The sequence below is a fragment of the Chelonia mydas genome, chromosome 14 (genome assembly GCF_015237465.2).
Source record: "Chelonia mydas isolate rCheMyd1 chromosome 14, rCheMyd1.pri.v2, whole genome shotgun sequence".
NCBI classification, from domain to species: domain Eukaryota; kingdom Metazoa; phylum Chordata; order Testudines; family Cheloniidae; genus Chelonia; species Chelonia mydas.
The window spans coordinates 31,529,064-31,546,496 of NC_051254.2; the positions used below are offsets into that span (position 1 = coordinate 31,529,064).

General features: G+C 49.8%; 5 protein-coding genes across 14 annotated transcripts in view; 3 read left to right on the forward strand and 2 right to left on the reverse strand.

Moving 5' to 3' along the window:
• Positions 1-17,433, forward strand: part of LOC102947012 (E3 ubiquitin-protein ligase TRIM58) — a 188,699-nt gene that overhangs the window by 91,762 nt on the left and 79,504 nt on the right. The window lies entirely within an intron of this gene.
• The window catches only part of LOC114020077 (zinc finger protein 239), a 479,276-nt gene that overhangs the window by 91,758 nt on the left and 370,085 nt on the right, over positions 1-17,433 (forward strand). The window lies entirely within an intron of this gene.
• LOC122462963 (zinc finger protein 501-like) overlaps positions 1-17,433 on the forward strand; it is a 293,402-nt gene that overhangs the window by 91,749 nt on the left and 184,220 nt on the right. The window lies entirely within an intron of this gene.
• Positions 1-17,433, reverse strand: part of LOC114018211 (zinc finger protein 501) — a 225,968-nt gene that overhangs the window by 56,862 nt on the left and 151,673 nt on the right. The window lies entirely within an intron of this gene.
• On the reverse strand, positions 844-17,346 carry LOC114020081 (zinc finger protein 345). 9 transcript variants are annotated; one of them, XM_043528753.1, is made up of 8 exons: positions 17,209-17,346; positions 13,634-16,550; positions 12,519-12,597; positions 9,855-12,140; positions 7,711-8,547; positions 5,086-5,218; positions 3,172-3,430; positions 844-1,857 (listed from the first exon to the last, which is right to left on the reverse strand). In XM_043528753.1, exons 3-4 carry the CDS (start codon positions 12,586-12,588, stop codon positions 10,582-10,584), a joined length of 1,629 nt encoding a protein of 542 aa, XP_043384688.1. In that variant the 5' UTR covers positions 12,589-12,597; positions 13,634-16,550; positions 17,209-17,346; the 3' UTR covers positions 844-1,857; positions 3,172-3,430; positions 5,086-5,218; positions 7,711-8,547; positions 9,855-10,581. The 9 variants fall into 9 exon arrangements, with proteins under 9 accessions (XP_043384688.1, XP_043384685.1, XP_043384682.1 ...); XM_043528750.1 differs by having other exon boundaries at positions 9,855-12,143; XM_043528747.1 differs by having other exon boundaries at positions 13,547-16,550.

Here is a 17,433-nt window from a genome sequence, read left to right on the forward strand (position 1 = left end):
TACAGACTGCCTGGACAGAAGGAAGGAACTTTTAAACTATCTCCCTCACCTCTATTTGCCAGAAGCAGGGAATGGGCGACAGGGGATGGATCATTTGATGATTACCTGTTCTGTTCATTCCCTCTGGGGCGCCTGGTATTGGCCACTGTTGGAAGACAGGATACTGGGCTAGACGGACCTTTAGTCTGACCCAGTGTGGCTGTTTTATGTTCACCTGCTGTTAAACAAGCTCTGGCATAGAGAGGTTGTGCAATCCCCATCACTGAAGGTTTTTAAGAACAGGCTGGACAAAACCTGGCAGGGCTGGTCTCGGTTTACTTGGTCCTGCCGCAGAGCTAGGGGCGAGACTGGGTGACTTTTCGAGGTCCCTCCCAGCCTGAGACTTGTAGGGTTTGGTCACGGCAGTAGCTGCAGAAGGGCAGGAAAGTGTGCATTTGAAAGGCAGGGGACACAGTTTATGAAATAGGTTAGAAGCAGCAGAACAAAAAAATGTTCCAACCATTATTACTGCACATTGTGTTTTGCACGACATTTGTGAGACCATCACAATGGGTGGGAGGCTGAAGTGCGGAGACTTCCTCGGAGGTTCGAGCAGGCAGCAAGGTGTCCCATGGAAAACACAAATAGTGAGGGAATGCAGCCAGGAATGCCTGTTGTTTCTATGTTGAGTCCCATGGCCGAACCTGCTCGCCCGGGTGGGTTGTATTGGGAGACAGACATTGCGAGAACTGGGGTATTCTGGGTGGGTGGCTGAAATTCAATGTTCCCTAATTGCTTTTGCAAATCCCAACCATTATTTCAAGGATTTTCCATGTTAACTGCAATGATGGCTCATAATGGATGTACTGGGAGTGGTCTTTATTGTGAAACAACAACAACAAAATAAACCAATGGAAAAATTGTATCTTTGTATTTTGAAATACATTTAACTAACCCATCTACAAAACAAAAGTTTGCCAGAAGCTGGGAATGGGCAACAGGGGATGGAACGCATGATGATCACCTGTTCTGTTCTGTCCCTCTGGGGCACCTGGCCTTGGCCATTGTTGGAAGACAGGATACTGGGCTAGATGGACCATTGATTTGACCCAGGAGGGCCATTCTTATGTTCTTAAAATAGCCTACTATACACAATCCTTTAATGCTGCAACAGTGCAAACAGAACTCAAAGTGCAAAAGTGAGACCATTTCAAACACAGCAATTTGGGGGAAAGAGGGCACAAAGTGGCAGGGGCATATACACCTTGCCTCTGGTTCTTCTTGTCCACATAGGCTCTGAGGTTTGAGTGCGGGGCTCCAAAATGCTGGACTCCCAGGTGCAAGTGTTTTGGGCACTCAGAGGCTGGTTCTGAGAGGCCCCTGGGTGCACTGCTGTGGGGAGGTGGTGGTCCCAGGAGCCAGCATTGTCCAGGGGCTGAAGGACACGGCTGGGCCCCAAATTACAGGACTGAAGGGCCTGCTAGCCTAGCAGCAGCATGTTTTGCAGAAGGGCATTTTGGCTCAGGATAGCATCTGTGTGTTGCCTGTGCATCTCTCTGGCTTTTTCCACGCTCTCCTTCACCATGGTGCTGCTCTCCTTAGCTACAGCTACTCTTTCCCTCACCACTGAGACTAAGGGTACATCGACACTGCGTTCTTGGCCAATTGCATGATCTGGGAAAGCTGCATTCCTTAATTCCTCTGGGGTCTCATCTGCCGTCTTCCTCTCAGCCAGCCTGGTTTTCCTCTGCGACACTGCCATGAGCTCTGCAAGCATCTACTCCCGAATCTTCCTTCTTCTCCCCCTTCATTTGGCCAGCCTGTTCGCTGTACATAGAAGCCCTGTCCTTGGTTTTCTGGCTGTAGCAGGTGCTGCGACTGTGGGAGTAGAGGGAAAGAACCCAGTCAGTTATTGTTTATCTCCCAGACACATCATGACAGCTTTTTTTTTTAGGATGTATCTGTGACTATCTCCCTGAGACTCTCCCGACTTTTTGAGGACACTCAGAGATGGCAAGTGGATGCAGGGTTCTAAGTGCATTTGGATTTCAGCCAACTGTATCTGCTTCCACGTTACAGGGGTGCGGCGGTGGGAGCTATGTTTCGGGTTGCTTTTGCAGCTTTGCATGCTGGGGGCCCTCCTATGGCGTCTGAGGTGTAAATGGGAGATTGGGAGGGGCATACAGGGGTGAGCTGGATAGTAATCTCCTCTCCATCCCCTGTAGGCCATCCTTATTCTCGATGATGTTACGCTGAGGAAGGTGACTAGGAGGCAGAGAAGAATGGTCTAGTTCAAAGAGGCAAAGGGCAGACCATCGAGATACACTGTGAAGTTATTCACTAGGACGTCCCCCTGGAAGTGCTGCAGAAGTGGAAGGGGTTGTAAGCTTTCCGGGGGCATAAGGGGTGTGCAGCTGTTCCCTATAATGTGTGAAACAAAACAGAGCCATTTCTCAGTCTGCCGTTTTGCCAAATCTCTCCTGCAGACACAGGCGCTTTCTCCAGTGGGTGCTTCACCCCTGCTCCAAGACGTTCCCACCCCACACCCACTCCTTCCTTTTCCCCGAGACCCCACCCTCGCCCCGCCCTTGCTCTGCCCCTCCCCCAAGGCCCTGCCCTTGCTCCACCTCTTCCCATTCCCGCTCTGCCCCTCACTCTGCCTCTTCCCACCCCTGCTCCGCCTCTTCCTGCTACCGCTCCGCCCCCTCCCGAGTGCCTCCCACCAGCCTCCGAACAGCTGTTGCCTGGTGAGTGCTGAGCACCCCCTATTTTTTTCTCCCCATGTGTGCTTGAGCCCCACAGATTTCACAGAATCAGCACCCTATGCCTGCAGATATGGAGAAAGCGCAGAGGGAAAAAAGATAGGGTCCTACAGCGACTGTCAGCTACAGGGCATTTGTACCCCAGCTGGGAGCAGCATTGCTTGTGTCTTGTCTGGGTGTGCAATGTGCACTCATGTAAATTACAAAAACCAACCCAGTTTCTTTTCCTGTAAGCGCAGTCTCAATAAATGGTTAGATTTTGCCCAAATCAGTGCTTCCGATATTCAAGTCGGCCAGGGAAGGTGGGGCAGAGGGGAGCAGAGTACAGACCGTGACTGCGCCATGCTAGCCGGTGCCTTAGTCGGTGTGGGATTAGCTCACATCTGCCAACAATAATAATAAAAAATACATTGTAAAGGTGGGGACTTACCTGCCAAAATTCCCTGCACTTGATCTCCCTCATCAGGCCAGGCCTGGGTTTTCAGCTGGAACTCAGGGCAGGAAGTATTGTAGCAAGCATTGTAGCAAGGCAGGACTGGGGCTAGCTGTCCTGAATCACAAAAAGACCCTGGCTCATGGGGGCAGCTTCTGTGGCATCCTCCTGGGCATCCCCTGATGGATCCTTGGTGGGGTGGGATGGGATGGGAGAGTCTGACAGCAGGATTCCAGCAGCACCTGGGATGGTCATGCTATAATCGGAAAATCTGTTCAGTTAATCAACAAATGAAAAAGTCCCATGTCCCCTGTTGGATTGTCTCCCTCGATCCCTCATTGCAATGTACTTTCTCATGGGCTGCTTGACCTTTATCCAGCACTGGCTGGCAGCCCTGACTCCTTGTGGACATCTGCTTTGCTACATCCACACAAAGGTCCCCATTCCTGTGGCTGGCCAGAAGGGCTTCCTGAACCGATGCGATGCGTCTCACCAGATGGCAGTGAGATCCAAGGTCTCAGCAGGGCTCCAAGCAGCTGTGGCAGGCATGCGGGGGGGGGGAGGATGTCAATACAGACATCAATACAGAATTACAATACACTGGGATCCAGGAGCAAATGGGCAAAATCTGGGGGAAGGGATGTCCTGGCAACTTCACACCAGAGTAGGGAGGACACACAAGTAAATGGACAGCTCAGTAACAGGTAACGTGCAAAGCACTATGGGATAGCTGTTGGAAGCATGCAAAAAGCGGCACACAGCAATTGTGCACCCATCCACAGAAACAAAAGACCAAAGTAAATACAATTTGAAGCAAGCTACTTTGCAAGAGGACTCCAGAGCTCCTGCTAATGTGGAGTTAGTACATAGTGATGGGCTGAGCCATGTGAATACAAGCATTTTCAAACCAGATTAACTCAATTTCATCCTGTTAAAAATCCCCTGTAGACAAGCCTTTATTCTTGAAGTGCTCAGGAACGCTGTAGGCCGAGCTAAGCGCACACCCCCCTCCATTCTCCCCCACCCCTGACTCCCTGTGCGTCACCCTCTCATCCCCTGCTATTTCCATCACTCCCTGCAACTGTCCCAAACCCCTCCTTCATGCCAGCAGCTCTGAGTGCACCCCCATTCCCTCTCCCCCCAAAAAATCTCACTTTCCCCCCAGGCCTACTATTTCCTCCTGCCACTGGTATTCTCCATGTGACATGCCCCTCAAGTGCCCCATATCATGGTCCCCCATTCTCACACACACACCATGCCAAGGGCTATGTCCAAGGCTCCACTAAATCCTCCCTCATGCTGTCCATCCTCTCAATATACTGTAACATACTGACACCCCTGAATGACTTATCATGCAGACAAATTGTAAAGGTGTATGGGGGGGGAGAGGAAGGGGAGAAATGGGGGTGCACACCACCCTGGCATGGGGGGGAGAGAATGGAGGATGCTGAAATGGGGGGAGTGGGGAATGGGGCACACAGAGCTCCTATTGCTGTGGGGAAGCTGGAAATATATAATGAAGGTTCACAGGGCCCCTGCCATGAGGAGGCAATGTGGTACCCAGAATTGGGAGGAGCCACCCAGAGCCCCTGGCCTGGGGAGGGCAGCAGGGGACTCTAGCAGAGAGTCCCTGAAATAGAGGTGGGTGGCACACAGAGAAGTTGGGGCAGAGGTGGGAGACAGACAGAAGGATGCAACTTTGGCCTGTGCATTGAGCTTGGCCAGCAGAAGCCATGATGTGGGCTCTCCTAGGTCTGGCTTAAGGAAAAGCCGGAGCTCTCAATACAGCGACAGCAGTATACTGCCACGTACGACCCATCTGAGAACTGGGACGAGGCCATATGCCAGCATGTTCCACCGACAGAAAGTGACAATTCTTTAAAACCCAAAAGCCGGGTGATCATTACCAACCTTGTTAGGGCAGTGGGTGTGTCAAATACTGCACTGAATCCAGCCTCCTTTGACAGCTTGAGACATCCTCGCAGGTAGAGATGGGCTTCTGTATCTGGGCATTGGGCCACATGGCACTTTTAACAGCACAGCCCTGGGGAGGGGGCACTGAGATGGACCATCCAGCAAGGAACACAAGCCCCTCTGACACCCACACCCTATTTTGGCAACCACTGCAGCTGACTCACCCCTCCCCTTGTGGTATGTTGTATCCCCTCCTTATCCCTTTCTGCCAGTGCATCTCCCTCTTTCTGAACCCAGCGCCTGCACCCCCATGCCTGATTTGGTCCATCTGCCCCTCACTCCTATTTCACCCTCTGCTGGACATATTTTGGCCCCTGTACAATTTCTCTCCATCCCTCCCCTCCGATTTGCCCCTTCTGCCCCCTTTAGCTGGTTTCACTGCTCTGAGAAGAGACTGAAGAGGGCAGATGTTACCAAGCGGGCTCAGATCGCTCCAGCTGATCCGTCCCAGCACAGCAGCCAGTTCTGTCGGGAAGCAGTTTTTGAAAGGAACTACGTGTGTAGTGTAGTAAATTGATCTGCCCAGGAATGGGCTACTGCTCAGTACATCTGCTGAAGCCACTGCCCTTCACCCTGCCCTTCTTAGCCCTAAGATTCTGCGGACTGCTCTTGACAGGAGTTAAAAAGGGGCAAAGGGGGGCAATCGGAGCAAGGGGGTGGCCAGGGTCTGGGCAGGGGGTGGCAAATGACTGGTCAGGGGGGTCAAGCAGCTGGAGGCAGGGTTAGGGTTTAACGGTTTACTGTAGTAGTTTACTACACTACACCGGCTCCCAGATCACAATGGAGGCAGCAGCAGCAGCGTCTGACCCAGGAAGCTCAACCCCTGATATCCTGAGCAGAGAGAGCAAAGCAGCCTCCTCCTCCCCCTTTGCAACAAGCAGGCCCCCCCCCCCCGGTGCCACAGGAATTGGTGAGACACAGCCCCCCGCTCGGTAACAGCTGCCCAGCAAGCCAGAAAGCATCAGCAGAAGCAATGAAACTGCAAGCCCCGAGAGACAGCCTGCAGTTGGAACATGAATAAAAACTGGCAGAAATTCGAATGAGAGAGAAGCAAGCCTTGGCCCAGCTGGAAAAAGAAGCTTACAGGGGGCAAATGGAGCTGCTTGCTGCTGAGGAGCAACAGAAGACTCACCAGATGCAACAAGAAACTGCCAGACTTCAGCTCCAAATAAAAACAAAACAAAACACACTGTCGCCAGGGGAGGGCTCCGGGTGCTGCAAAAGGGGGCTGCTCTCTCTGCTCAGCAGAGATTTATTGCTGCTGCCTCTCCTGTGACCCAGGAGCCCACCCGGCTGAGCAGGAGACTGCGACAAGCCGTGGGGTCCCCTCAAACTGGAGTGATGGGTAAATCTCCCCCCGGATTTCAGCACTTACAGGGACATGGTGGCTCCATCACCCACAGCAGGTCTAAAAGGAGTGAGTGAGGCAGAGCCTGGTGCTAATGAACAGTGCATTAGGGGATTCTGTCATTAGAGACTGCACCCTAACGCACACCCAGATGGGGCAGAATTAACACTGTCCAGGCACCTTGATTTTGGCCTAACTCTGAGCGCTTGACGGAGAAACCTTAATGACCTTCTTCAGCATTCATGTCGCACTCCCCATCAGTACCTGGCCCCGGTGCGGGAAGCTAATGATCCAACTAGCCCACCAAATTTGGTGATGAGTCCTGGTCACATGGTGCATATGCTAAGAAGAATGTAGCGTTTTGTGCGTCATATGGATATAAATCCCCTCTGATTCAGTTCTTCTATATAATTATCTAACTTGCAGATCTAATCCCTTCCAACATTGCCCCTGCTCCTTCTAATCATCAAATATTGCCATGACATCTATGGTAACCATACGTCCCGTTTTCGCTGGGACAATCCCTTTATTAAGCCCTGTCATGGCCCTCCCAACTGTTTTGGCAAAAGTGGGCATTTGTCCCGTTTGTTCTTGCCAACTTCCATCAGTTGGCAAGAGCAAACGGGACAAATGCCCAGTTTTGTCAAGAAACTGGGGTGCACAGGAACATGCAGGGGGGTGAGCAATGATGCCAGCCTCGGGCTGGCCTTGGGAGAGCAGCGACGCCAGCCCCTTGGGGGAGGGGGGCTCAGGTGAGTTGCTCGGGCCAGCCCAGCGCGAGTTGGGGAGGGATCCTTGAGCTAACCCCACATGGTGTCCCATTTTCCCTTCAGGAAATATGGTCACCCTAGTGATATCAGAGCCATGGTTTCAGGCCCACAAATAAAAAGAAAATACTCTGTTGAGTTTGTGAAATATTCTGGGGCTGGGGGGAGAGGGTCAAAGGGCTGCATCGTGGGAATTCATTGCTGAAATTACCCCACATTCCATGAGGAACAGCCAATTTCAAGACATTCGGTGCAAGCATGCGGGCTTGAGAGCAGTCAGAGGAGTCATCGTTTAACCAGATTCTCACCCTAAACTATAACATAGCTGGTTCACACACCCATCACCCCCATCCCAGACAGACCTCCCCAGTTAGGCCTCTTGCACACCCAGGCCACCCCCTCCAATTCTCCACCTACACCCCTACGCAGGGATGATATGTACCTTACCTTGCAATTCCCCATTTCCAGACATGACAGTTTAGTCACTCGCTGCTTTCTGGAAGGTGCTGGTCATCAGTTCATATCAGCTCTGCAAAAAATGTCGTCTTGTCCGGTTCAGGCAGGCTCTTTTTAAACAGAAGGCAAACGGCGAAAGACAGGAAAGGGAAGGAAAAGGAGACAGGAGGGATGGGGCAGCAGCAGGAACTCATTTCCCATCCCAAGTGCAGCTCAGAACCAAGCCGAAGACAGGGGAGATGGTGATATCATCGGTTCCCTCTCTCTGGCCCAGTCAAGATGCCTTTCAGGATCAGGAACATGAAGGTCCAACAGCGTCATAATCAATCTCGAGGTCTTGTCTTCCAGTTCACCTGTCTCTATATTTTGCTCCTCCCCCAATAAAATCGCTCTTTAAGGACCCCCAAAGGGTGTGATGGGTGGAATAGCCCATCCCCTCTGTCATAGGGTGACTGGCAAAAAAGGGAGCAAGGTCCACTGCAGAGCCATATTTGGCCATAAGGGGGTGCTACAGAGAATAGGCACATCCATTTCTGTATGGCGTAGACGGCAGGACTGAGAGACTCCTCCCGTCGAGGAGGGAAGAGAGACCAAGTTGGAGTGTAGGGCAGGAGCATCGACTACCGGAGTTCCAGCTCCAATTGCTGGGAATTCCCAGGCTTCCGCAGCAATGTGCCGAGGAGATCCAACAACAGGAAGAGATCGGCCACCCCCAAGTCAGAAAGGGAGAGACCTGGAGGTACATTGGGCCGGTGGGCAACAGAGACACTTAAGCTGGATTTGCCAATAGATGCATCATGATGGTAAGTTCTGCCACTGCACAGGACCCTATGGAAACGGGGAAGGCCCAGACTCTTAAAGATACTGTGCTAAGGGGTGACGGGTCTTCTTCTATTATGGGACTGAAACAAAGGATGTGGGGACCCCGTTTGGACAAAGGAAGAATAAGGTCCTGGGGGCAGTGTGTTTTTGTTGGGGGAAAATGAAGTACATAAAAAGCCGCATCCCCCCACCCCATCTCAAACTTTGGGAGCTGGGACTATTGCTCTGGGGAAGACAGGCTTCAAAGTGTTTGGGAACTTGGACAACCAAGGGAAAAGGTCCCAAATTTAACATAAGAACGGCCACGCTGGGTCAGACCAACGGTCCTTCTAGCCCAGTATCCTGTCTTCCGACAGTGGCCAATACTAGGTGCCCCAGAGGGAATGAACACAACAGGTAACCATCAAGTGATTCATCCCCTGTCGCCCATTCCCAGCTTTTGTCCAAACACAGGCTAGACGGGGCAGGAGAACTTGGGTAATGTATGTAATTTCTACAGGAACCAAAGCAGACCCTGGGGGCTGAAATGATTCCACTGGAGAAGAGCCCATTGAGATGCTCTGAGCAAGACCAGGATTCCCTGACTGGGGGTGTCAGAAAACGGGTGGAACTTGTTTCACAGGTTCTGGAAGCTCAAATATATGCTGATAACCAAACCCCTGATATGAGCACCAACCATCCTTGGCAAACTACAGGGTCAGATGGAGCCACTATGACAGAAATGGACAATGGGACAAAAACTTCTCAGCCCACCTCATTTTTAACTCTGTGTAGAGCTGACAGGCCGCTGGTTCCCGATATTCTTCATCCCTACGTTTCCCCTCCCCCTCCCCTTGGCCTCAGAGGAGTCTTCCTGTCAAAAATTACCAGTTAAATTTCTTTGATGTGTTCTGGAAATACTCTTCCATCCCCAGAGAGTTCACTTGAACATTTTTAGAATGGCAGAGATTTTCTATTTGAAGACAGAAGAGGGAGGGGCTGAAAGCCAGATCCCAGTTGCATTGTCAATGATGGACAGAGACACCAAAAAGGAAACAAGAAGATGTTGTAGAGCTGTTTGCCCCTTGTGAGTTGATTTTCTCAAAAAAAAAAAAGATAAAATATTATATATATAATTTTTTTTTTTTAACATAACCCACTCTCATAGAATCATAGAATCACTCTGCGCTGTCTTTATCCAAAACAGGAGGGTTTGGGGAACAAGGACAAAAAATAACTTGTTGGGGAAAAAACATTTGCATGAAAGTCACTGAATAAAATTTACAGAAACAAAAATGACATTTAATGAGAGTGAAGGTTCCAGCAGGACTCACCTGGCCACCCAAAACCTTAGAACACGAGAAGAAGGGAAAAGACTTGTTACACTGATCACAGCATCTCGGATCATATGCGCCCATGCTTCATGAGGCCTTCAGTTCCATCTCTAACAGGAACCCAAAAGTAACATGCATCCAACTTCATCCCACTCATGCTGTAACACAAAACCCAACTGATGAACTAGTACTAATACGGCTTCTCTCATTGGCTACTGTCAGAAGACAGGATCCTGGGCTAGATGGACCTTTGGACTGACCCAGTATGGCCAATCTTATGTACCCCGCAGTATCAACAGTTCAACACATCCTATCTCCCACAGCCCCTGCGTTTGGGAATTAATCTGCTTTGACAGCGTGCAGGTCACTGCAGAGGTTTTGTGTCAGAGCGTGAGTTGGACGGCAGCGTGGGGGCATGTTGCTTTTCGATCGCTGTTGGAGAAGGAAAACTTTTAGACTCTAGGACAGTTATTCCCCCACCTCCCATCCCAGTCTCCAAGTAACCCACCCACCAGCACCCAAGTTCCCTCTCCCATTGGCTGGGCCCATCCAGCAACGACCCAATTTCAAAATACTCCATTCACCTCCTGTGCTCCAGCATCCACCATACTGCCTCATGGGTCCCAAGTCTCTCAATGCCCCAGCACCCATCCTCAGTCACCTATAGGTCTCACAATCGCTAGATGAGTGAGTGGAGCAGAACTATGGAAAAAACCACTGTGACCATCTATCCCGTGTGGATTTTCTGATGCCTTATAAGGTGGGAGCTCTGACGGAAGCTTTTCCCACACTCAGGGCATTTATATGGTTTCTCTCCTGTATGGATCCTCTGATGCGTTTTAAGAAGTGAGTTCGACTGGAAGCTTTTCCCGCACTCACTACATTTAAAAGGTCTCTCCTCAGTGTGGATTTTCTGGTGTCTAATAAGGCCTGAGGTCACACTGAATCGTTCCCCACAGTCGGGGCATTTATAGGGCCTCTCTTCTGAGTGGATTCGCCGGTGTCTCCGGAGGGTTGAGCTGTCATTGTACCTTTTCCCACAGTCCAGGCATTTAAAGGGTTTCTCTCCTGTATGGATTCTCTGATGTTTCATAAGGGCTGAGCAATGACTGAAGCTTTTCCCACACTCAGGGCAGTTATAAGGTTTCTCTCCTGTGTGGATTCTCTGGTGTTTAACAAGGGCTGAATTCATACTAAAGTTTTTTCCACAGTCGGGGCATTTATAAGGTGTTGCTGCCGTGTGGGTTCCCTGATGTGTAACAGGCGCTGGCCTTCGTTTCTCTCCAGTGTGCATTCTCTTATGTTTAATAAGGCCTGAGCAGTCACTGAAGCTTTCCCCACAGACCAGGCATTTATAGGGTCTCTCTCCAGTGTGGCTCCTCTGATGTCTGGTAAGGTGGGAGCTCAGACGAAAGCTATTCCCGCAATCAAAGCATTTATAGGGTTTTTCTCCTGTGTGGATTCTCTGATGTGCTGTGAGGTCTGAGCTCACACTGAAGCTTTTCCCGCAATTGGGGCATTTATAGGGCTTCTCTCCAGTGTGGACTCTCTGATGTACAATCAGGATCGATCTCCGATTGAAGCTTTTCCCACACTCAAGGCACTTAAAGGGTCTTTCTCCCGTGTGGATTCTCTGATGCACAAGGAGGTCTCTATTCACACTAAAGTTTTTCCCACAGTCGGAGCATTTGTAAGGGTTGTCCACCATGTGGGTGGCCTCATGTGCAAGAAGGTAGGAGCTCACTCGGAATCTTTTCCCACATTTGAGGCACTCATAGGGTTTCTCTCCTGTATGGATTTTCCGATGGGTACAAAGGGTCGAGCTCAGACGGAAGCTTTTTCCGCAGTCAGGGCACTTATAGGGTTTCTCTCCTGTGTGGATTCTTTTATGTTTAATAAGAGTTGATCTCACAGTGAAGCTTTTCCCACATTCGGGGCATTTATAGGGCTTCTCTCCAGTGTGAATTCTCTGATGCGTAATAAGAAATGACCTCCGATTGAAGATTTTCCCACACTCAAGGCAGTTATAGGGTCTCTCTCCCATGTGGATTCTCTGATGGGCTTTTATACTTTTAGATTTCCTGAGAGCTCTGCCTGTGGCACTAGCTTTACCATGTGACTCCTCTATGGGAATTTTCCCCAGATCTTTTGAACTGCATTGACTCTCGTAGGTTGCCACCATTTCGGGACTCGGGGAAATGCTCCCTTCAGATCTTCCCAATAGCCTCCCATCTGCTTCCACATCCCGCAGGCAATTCTCCTCCTTTATCTTCACCATCCCATCCTCTGCTGGAAGAAAGAGGGAAAACTGAGACCTGAGTCATTGCTTGTGCTGGGAAGTAAAGAATCCTCAGAAAGGGGAGATGGCAGAAATAAATAACAATGATATGATCTGAAATAAGGGGCCAAATCCCTCAAAGCAGAGGGACCAGTTCTGCTTCCGCATGGCAGCTGAGCACTGAGAAAGAAAGGGGACGAGGGGGAGAGAGGTGTATTCATGTGTCAGTCAGGGTGTGAGGGAAGCTGACATCTGCCAGGATGCAACCCCTGCTGGGAAAACCCTGACAGGGGTGAGAAGGTGCAGAACTGGGGGACCTTTTTGAGAATCTCAGCTGTTTTCTTCACTCACTCATGGTTTCCAAGTTGGTTTAACATACTCCTCACCTGCGCAGGTTCCTCTCAGGATCTCCCCTTCCTCTTCATCCAAGGGGCCCAGCTCCTCCCCGGGCTCCATCAAAGAGATCTATAGTAGAAATAGCCCCAGATTAGATGGAGTGTGGGCTCCCTGCATACGGGGTGAGTTTATTCACTCATGTGCATCTATGTGTGATTTTTACTGATTTTTTAGCAGTTGAGTCATCTTGAAAAGTGAAGAGTTAAAATCAGACTCGTGGTTTTTCTACGAAGGAAATGAAGCTTTAATTCTCCCTCCGGTCACACACCTACACCAATGCCACACTGTGCCGTTGGTTTAGCAGGGCTCACTGCATGCTGCCAGCTGTGAGGCAATGAGGCCTAGTGGATATGGTACTAGGCAGATCCTCATGAGACCTCTGATCTACACCCAGCTCCGTCATTGACCTGAAAAGCAATATTTCCATCCCCAAGTTTCCAAATATCAGGAGTCAGATCTCAAAAATCATAAGATTTCCTGAGGAAAAAAGTGATTTAAATAAAGATAACAAAACAATAATAATATATTTTGGGTTCTTTTCTTCCAAGTTTGGCAGTCTTTTGGGATCACTTTTTCTGCTACCATCGTGGCTAGAATTTTATTTTGTTTATTTTTTTAAATGAAAGCTGACTCTTGTAATTGCAGGACTCCTTGAACTGAGGCTTTATTAACTCCCCCCCCCCCAAATATCATGAGACATATATCATAAGCTGACAACACACAGACAGGGAGATAGAACTAGAGATACTGGTTGTGGTATTTGAAAGTGATTAGTCGTTTTGGTTACCTCTGATGGAGAAGGCCCAACCCGAGATGCCAGAAAAGGGCTTGACTGAAAATTAATGAGACTTAGGCTCTGAAATCAATTGGGCATTTTTGATATGATCATCCGAGAAGCATATACTAAGCAATTCCACCCTAGATAAAGATACATTTAAATGAAATTTTATTCTGTTACTTATTTAAATAAAAGTGAGTGCAGCACATAGAAGAAATTCCTTTCCATCCTAGCTCTCACCAGCCCAGTTACTCTTTGTAGGGTGACACGAACAGCCCTTCCAGTCTGGAGTCCCCCCAAATACATCCTCGCTGTGTTCTTAATTACCAGACACTCGGACTTTTCCCCTCTGGCTCATAACCCCCAGCGGTGTGAAACTGGCTCCACAGATACCAGCATGCTTTGGCACACACACTGCACACAATTTACACACCAGACACCTGTTTGGGATAAAAATAAGTGAAAAATTTATGGAACAGAAAAGCCCAGTTTCAAAGATGAAAGAAGAGGGGAAAGCAAACATCTACAAGTTATGCAGAAAACAGACAACAAGACGCAAGTTCAGGCTTTACATTTTCACATTAAATCAAATCCCTTTTCTAACAGGAGTTACCTATTGCCTTGAAAGAGCATGTCCACTAGCTATAGGAGAAAGTCAGCATTCACAGACAGCCTCCCGCCTTGAGACTGTCCCTCAAGTTCTGGATAAAAAACCCTCAGTCCCAAGCCTGCTTTTAAAAGCCTTTCTCCCCTACTCCCCCCAAGGCCCTGGCGACTCATGGTTAAACAGAACAGGACAGGAAGGAGTTTTCCCAGTGTTCCAGAGCTGTGTTGCTCTTCCCAATCTCAAATTGCCTCAATCTCTCTCCACTAGCTCTAATGGCCAACCACTGTCCCTTCCCAGGCTGGACAGTGGGTAGCCACTTGAAGTTTCGTGCCAAAAACTGGTTTGGGAGATGCTTGAGTGCCCACCGCTTTGCTGTGAGGTGGAGCTGAAGCTGCATCAAAGATTATGAGCAAAGGCTTCTATATACACAAATACATACGTTCATAAGGACAGTCTGTATGTATATCTCAGTAGTTCTCGAACTTTTGTACTAGTGACCCCTTTCACACAGCAAGCCTCTTGAGTGTGACCCCCCCTAAATATATTAAACAATGTTTTAAATTTATAATACCATTATAAATGCTGGATGCAAAGTGGGGTTTGGGGTGGAGGCTGACAGCTCGTGACCCCCTGAGGGGTCCCAATCCCCAGTCTGAGAACCCCTGGTATATCTCATAACAGCCAACAGGGTTCAGAACATTACAAGCTTTCATAAAAGACCTCGCTGAATATGTTTTTATCGTGCAATGACACAGCATGCAACCAGTGGTTTAACTGCTTACTTATGTGGGTTTAAACATAAGTGTGTCTGGATCCTGACTATCATACCATGATCCAGTGGTTAGGTTGCTAACCTGGGGTGCAGGAGACCTTGCTCTGCCGCAGACTTCCCCGTGTGTCCCCAGGTGGGGACAATAGCATTTCCCTATCACACAGGGGCAGTTGGTGGATACATTAAAACTGCCAAGATCCTCAAATACTGTGGTGATGTGGGCCAGGTAAGTACCTTAGTTAGAATTTTCCAAAAATATGGAAGGTAAGTATTTAACTATGAGCAAGATAATTATTACAACATTTATATTCCTATGGTTAATAGTTAGAGCCCTACCAAATTCATGGTCCATTTTGGTCAATGTCACGGTCATAGGATTTTAAAAATAATAAATTTCATGATTTCAGCTATTTAAATCTAAAATTTCACAAAGTTATAACTGTAGGAGTCCTGACCCAAAAGAGGGTAGTGGGGACATTGCAAGGTTATTGTAGGGGGGTTGTGATATTGTCATCCTTACTTCTGTGCTGCTGTTGGCGGCAGCACTGCCTTCAACGTTGGGCGGCTGGCCAGTAACATCTGCTGGCCAGGAGCCCAGCTCTGAAGGCAGCGCCATGGCCAGCAGCAGCATAGAAGTAAGGATGGCATGGTATAGTATTGCCACCTTTACTTCTGTGCTGCTGCTTTCAGAGCTGGGTGCCTGGCCAGCAGCCACCACTTTCCAGCCACCCAGCTCTCAAGGAAGCGCAGAAGTAAGGGTGGCAATACCACAACCCCCTACAATAACCTTGCAACCGCCCCACCCCTTTAACCCCCTTTTGAGTCAGGACCCCCAGTTTGAGAAACGTTGGTCTCCCCTGTGAAATCTGTATAGTATAGGGTAATAGTATACAAAAGACCAGATTTCATGGTCCGTGACGTGTTTTTCATGGCTGTGAATTTGGTAGGGTCCTATTAATAGTGGATACACACACACCATTTTATTTTTCCAGCTAAGGATGGGGGGGAAAAAAAAAAAAAAAAAGACTCCACACTGCTCATATTAAGGTGTCAGTTCATTTTTCTAGTCCTAGTGCAAGATAAGTGATCATCTTATTTGCACATATGAGGCCAGATGAAGTACATCAAGAAAAGCAACCACATCGGTGGATACAATTATCAACAGTCAGCCACAGAATTTAAAAGACAATTATATTTTCACTACAGAACTTCATGGAGTTTTGACCCTCCAGAGGAAGAGACGACCAACCCCTGTCTGCAGGGTCAATTTAGTACAAGTAAAAAGGGGGAGGGGGAAAGAACTGTAGAACGACCAATATTCTAAACTGTCACAATCCATGATAGTCCAGGTTGCCCTTCTGCATACAATGTTTTTCTCTGTACAAGTGATCAAAATATATATAACAACTTTATCTTTAAATTAAAACAAGGAATTAGTAGCCTTCAAGTTCCTTGTTGACATCTGAGGTTGGCATTATAGTGAGCTCAAATATTCCAGAAATGGGAGGTGTTGTCACACTGGAACACACCTACTAACAGAGCCTGCTTCAGGAGAGAAACTGTAATCATTTCAGCCAGGGATCATCAAATATTTTTTGTCAAGGTCCAAATTTCTTGGTCAAGGTATGGCCAAGGTCCAGACTCCAGAGAAAATAATAAAACAACAACAATGACAATAATGAATAAAAAATAATTGTGGGGTCCATTCAAAAGCATCTGGCGGTCCAGTTTTGGCCCATGGTGCGCCTGTTGGCTACCATGATTTGAGCCCCCACGTCTTCCTGTACAGCAGGGAGCAGATTCGGATGGCCAGGGAGGGAAGTGACTCCAGCAGATGTTACTGAACATGTTCAGATGGCCGAAGCCTGCGCAGTAATAACATCAAAGTAGCAAACTGTGACCAGTTGCAGTTTGTAATATAATTCTGGCCCCTCCTACGAGGACTAAACCCAATGAGACGTTTTTAATCTCCCCCCGCCCCTCCCAGCACAGAGTCTCTGAACCAAACCACGGAAAGGAGCAGAACCAAAGGAGCCGCTCTGGGGGATCCCACTGACAGGGTCCCCAGGGCAGCGCATCCCCCCAGCAGCGCGGGGACCAGGCAGAGGCAGGAACTGGCTTTTCCTCTCCCTGCTCCTCCCCTTCTCCCAGGGAAGTCAATCGGCCCTGGGGTGCTGCAGGGAACGGGGCTGGGCAGGGCTGGGAGCCGGGAACCTCCCTCCCCACTGATTGCTCCTGCTGCCCCTGCCAGTCTCTGCCCCGTCTCCCTCCTGCCCCCTCCCCTCCCCTCGGGCTGGGAGACTCGGTCCCTGGCCCGGCCCGGGGCGGTCGCTCTCCCGGCGCTGGCTCGGCTCCTGCAGGGGCCCAGGGGGGGCAGAGCCCGCGGGGGGGGGGGGGGGCAGCAGCAGCTCCGGGACTCGCAGACCCCCGCCCCCGGGAGCAGAGCTGGGGCGAGGAGGGGCCGTTGGTGCCGAGTCACTTTCCTGCCGGGCCCCAGCCCTTTCCCCGGGTCTCTCCCCTCACCTGCAGGCTCCGGCTCAGGGGCTGGTGTCGGCAGAGCCCGGGGCTGCCCCAGAAAGTCCCCCCGGCTGGGCCCCGAGGGGCGCGAGGGAAGGGCTCACCCCGCTGGGGAGCAGCAGCGGCTCCGCCCGGGCTCCCGGCGCATGCACCAGGCAGGCGGCACCGTCTGACCCGGGAGGAAGTTCAACCCCTGACATCCTGAGCGGGATCGTTCAGCGATCAGCCGCC